The sequence below is a fragment of the Myotis davidii genome, unplaced genomic scaffold, assembly GCF_000327345.1.
Source record: "Myotis davidii unplaced genomic scaffold, ASM32734v1 scaffold208, whole genome shotgun sequence".
Lineage (NCBI taxonomy): Eukaryota > Metazoa > Chordata > Mammalia > Chiroptera > Vespertilionidae > Myotis > Myotis davidii.
In genome coordinates this window covers 2,164,536-2,167,280 of record NW_006299706.1, presented here as the reverse complement: position 1 = coordinate 2,167,280, position 2,745 = coordinate 2,164,536, and the positions used below count along the sequence as shown (strand labels likewise).

General features: G+C 42.9%; 1 protein-coding gene across 1 annotated transcript in view; it reads left to right on the top strand.

Moving 5' to 3' along the window:
* Positions 1-2,745, top strand: part of IQGAP3 (IQ motif containing GTPase activating protein 3) — a 52,123-nt gene that overhangs the window by 2,661 nt on the left and 46,717 nt on the right. The window contains exon 2 of the mRNA XM_006775728.2: positions 951-1,038. Coding sequence (XP_006775791.1) covers positions 951-1,038 — 88 coding nt within the window. The remainder of the gene's footprint in view (positions 1-950; positions 1,039-2,745) is intronic.

Sequence of the window (2,745 nt, the reverse complement as noted above, 5' to 3'; positions counted from 1 at the left end):
GTGTTCAGCTTTTATGTCAACACTATTAATGAAACATCTTGCCCTGGCTGGCTTGGCTCAGTGGATGGAGCATCAGCCTGCGGACTGAAGGGTCCCAGGTTTGATTCTGGCCAAGGACACATGCCCGGGTTGTGGGCTCGATCCCCAGTGGGGGGCGTGCAGGAGGCAGCCGATCAATGATTCCCTCTCATCATTGATGTTTCTATCTCTCTCTACCTCTTCCTTCCTCTCTGAAATCAATAAAGAAATATATATATTTTTATAAAAGATTCTACTCATAGGTAGAATCCTTTGCTTCCTCTGCTGCTTGTATAAACTATGCATGGGCTATAATCACACTTAACCCGTTAGGTTGGAGTTTTTTTACTTACATGTTGTTCTGTTCTAATAATTATATCTGTATTCTTGAGAGTAGTGGTCCACTAGCCTAGTGACTGACATAGAGGAGGCATTGAATGAATGAATGGCCGTTGAATGATGAGTCCTAGTTGGTCCTGTTAACCTAGCCTCAGGAAGAGTACTTCAGGAGGATGACACAAGTCAGTTACTGGAGAACTGAGAATTAATTAGGGATAAAATAAGAAGCTACTTTGCCAGCCAAGGAGGGATCTGGATACCCCAGCTGAGAGGCCCTGAGGGAAGGTCCATGTAGACTTGGGAAGGAGGAGGTTAGGAAGACTGACGAGGAATGGGAAGGAGTTCCTCCGATACAGGACAGATCCCCCTGATACAGGGTTCAAAGGCCACCCTTCCACAGGGTGCTGACTAGAATAGCTTTACTGGATGGGAGCAGAAGATTGAGTCGGGTTGTCCTGAGAAATGGGAAACATATGTGGGAGACGATTCTGGTCTCCGAGCAGAGTTGCTTAAGGAAGTCTACCAAGAAGCAGCTTCACTGCCGTGGCTCTCTGTGCAATGCTCCCTTCATTGGCCTTCCCTTCACTCCTCAGATGAACGCCTCACAGCCGAGGAGATGGATGAGCAGAGGCGGCAGAACGTTGCCTATCAGTACCTGTGCCGGCTGGAGGAAGCCAAGCGGTGAGCAGAGGGACTGTCTCTTTCTGGTCTCCCTTTCCTACCCTGCCCACCCCAGGCACCTGCCCCCCAAGCAAATGCAAAAAGACAAGAGTCCATTCTGTGGGACAGGGAGAGTTGAAATAGCAACTTTTTTTTTTTTTATAAAAGACTTTATTTTCTTTAGAGTAGTTTTAGGTTCACAGTAAAACAGAGAGGAAGATACAGAGATTTCCCATATACCTCCTGCCCCCACACATGCCTAGCTTACCCCATTATCCACATCCCCCACAGGAATGGTACATTTGTTACAATTGATGCACCTATACTGACACATCATTATCACCCATAAGACCCGTTAGGACTTACTGTTGGTGTTGTGTATTCTATGGGTTTGGACAAATGTATAACGGCATGTATCCACCATTATGGTATCATACAGAATTCTCTCACTGCCTTAAAAGTCCTCTGTGTTCCACCTATTTCCCTCTCCCTCCTCTTTAACCCCTAGTAACCACGGACCATTTTATCGTCTCCATAGTTTTATCTTTTCCAGAATGTCATATACTTGTAATCATAGAATATGAAGCCTTTTCAGATTGGCTTCTTTTATTTAGTAATATGCATTTAAGGTTCCTCCATGTCTTTTCATGACTTGATAGCTCATTTCTTATTATCGATGAATAATATTCCATTGTCTGGATGTACCAGTTTATTAATCCATTCCCCTACTGAAGGACATCTTGGTTGCTTCCAAGTTTGGACAATTATGGTTAAAACTGTTATAAACATCTGTGTGCAGGTTTTTATGTGGACATAAGTGTCCACTACTTTGGTATATATCAAGGAGCATGATTGCTGGATCATATGGAAAGAGTATGCTTAGTTTAAGAAACCACTAAACTGTCTTCCAAAGTGGCTGTACCATTTTGCATTCCCACCAGCAATGAATGAGCGTTCCTATTGCTCCACATTCTTGCCTGCATTTGGTGTTGTCAGTGTTCCAGATTTTGGCCATTTAATAGTTGTATATTGGTATCTCATAATTTGTTTAAAAAAAGAAAAATGTAGGGATTAACATACCCTTTTAGTTTGTTTTTAAATATTTTTAAGGTTTAAAAGCGTTTGAAGTTTGTAATTCCTAGTAGGAAAACATTACCTGAATGAATAGCCTGGTGGCTAACCACTAAAATGTTACAGCTGCATTTGGGGCAGAGGGATAGGGATTCTCTTCAGAGCACACAGCTTTCTTCATGAGAAGGTCAGAGGTACGCATGTTTGTATTATTGCGACATCCATTGGGTAATCTAAGTTGCTTTTCCTTCAGCAAGGGCTTTATTTTTAACACTTCTTTTTTAAAAATATATTTTTATTGATTTCAGAGAGGAAGCGGGGAGGAAGAGGGGGGAGAGAGAGAGAGAGAAACATCAATGATGAGAGAGAATCATTGATCGGCTTCCTCCTGCATATCCCTCATTGGGGATCGAGCCTGCATCCCAGGTATGTACCCTTGACTTTTATGGTTTTGGAGGTTAGGTTGGACAGGGTGGTAGCTATGGGAGGAGAAAAGAGTACAGGGGGAAAAAAGACTGGAAAGTGTAGTTGTAATCAGAATAAAAAGGGCTTTGGAGAAGTTTGCACTGTAACCAGTATGGAGGAGCCATTGACGAGCTAGGCAACTGAAGGTTTAAGAGCTTACTGGCTGAAAGGAAGGACACTGTTTCTACTTTG